The following is a 1203-nucleotide window of genomic DNA, read 5'->3' as shown; positions in this document are numbered from 1 at the left end:
TAACAGGAGAAACCTAACAGAGGACCCTGGGAAGAGGATGGAGAGGTGGGGAAAGAGGTAGGGAGAGGGAGGGAGACAAATCATGGGAGACTCCTGAATACTGAAAACAAACTGACGGCTGAAGGCAGAGGGAGAAAGGGGAAGGAGGGTGATGGTCATGGAGGAGGGCACTTGTGCAGAAGAGCACTAGATGTTATAAGGAAACCAACCTGACAATAAACTATAAATTTAAAAAAAAGTAAAACACTCTTCTTTTGTACGCAAAAATAAAGAGAGATGTTCCAAACAGGAGAGAAAATTCAAACAAGTGAATTTTGGATACTCAGGGGAAACTTCAGAAATTTTTATTTCTACCTAAGGCTGATGCTATTTTTCCCCCATGGTATTGTCTTCTAGACCTTCATAAGGAGCCATGGACACGAACAATGGAAGTTCCATGACAGATTTCATCCTCCTGGGGTTTTCTGATTGGCCCCAATTAGAACACATCATCGCTGGGGTTGTCTTCATCTTCTATGTTGTGACTCTGGTAGGAAATACAACCATCATTCTTGTATCTTACCTCGACAGCCAGCTCCATACTCCCATGTATTTCTTCCTATCCAATTTGTCCTTTCTGGACCTCTGTTATGTCATGCTAAGTGAAATAAGTCAGGCGGAGACGGACAGATACCATATGCTTTCACTCAGGTCTAACAGGAGAAACCTAACAGAGGACCCTGGGAAGAGGATGGAGAGGTGGGGAAACTAGCATTATCCCACAGATGCTGGTAAATCTATGGGGTCCAACAAAGTCTATTACCTATGGAGGGTGTGCACTCCAGTGCTTCTTTGCCCTTGACTTGGGAGCCACAGAATGTCTTCTCTTGGCTGTGATGGCCTATGACCGCTACACTGCTGTCTGTCAACCTCTTCACTACACAGTAGTAATGCACCCTCAGCTTTGCCAGAAGATGGTGCTCACCGCCTGGTTAGGTGGTCTTGGCAGTGCTTTAATGCTTTGCTCCCTGACTTTGAGGTTGCCAAGGTGTGGACACCGGGAAGTGGATAATTTTTTCTGTGAGATGCCAGCCTTGCTCAAGATGGCTTGTGTCTATTCCAAAGTAATGGAGGTCACGGTCTTTGCTCTGGGAGTGATATTACTTCTTGTACCTCTATCACTAATTCTCATCTCATATGCAATTATCACTCAAGCTGTCGTGA

At 45.1% G+C, this 1203-nt stretch overlaps 1 protein-coding gene across 1 annotated transcript in view; it reads left to right on the top strand.

Moving 5' to 3' along the window:
* Positions 1-412: 412 nt before the first annotated feature.
* Positions 413-1203, top strand: part of LOC115297047 (olfactory receptor 2W1-like) — a 1311-nt gene continuing 520 nt past the window's right edge. The window contains exons 1-2 of the mRNA XM_029945524.1: positions 413-626; positions 739-1112. Of these exons, the coding sequence (XP_029801384.1) occupies positions 413-626; positions 739-1112 (588 nt within the window). The remainder of the gene's footprint in view (positions 627-738; positions 1113-1203) is intronic.

This window comes from Suricata suricatta, chromosome 7 (assembly GCF_006229205.1).
Source record: "Suricata suricatta isolate VVHF042 chromosome 7, meerkat_22Aug2017_6uvM2_HiC, whole genome shotgun sequence".
Lineage (NCBI taxonomy): Eukaryota > Metazoa > Chordata > Mammalia > Carnivora > Herpestidae > Suricata > Suricata suricatta.
Note: the sequence above shows the minus strand (reverse complement) of the source record. Positions and strands in the feature narration are given on the sequence as shown.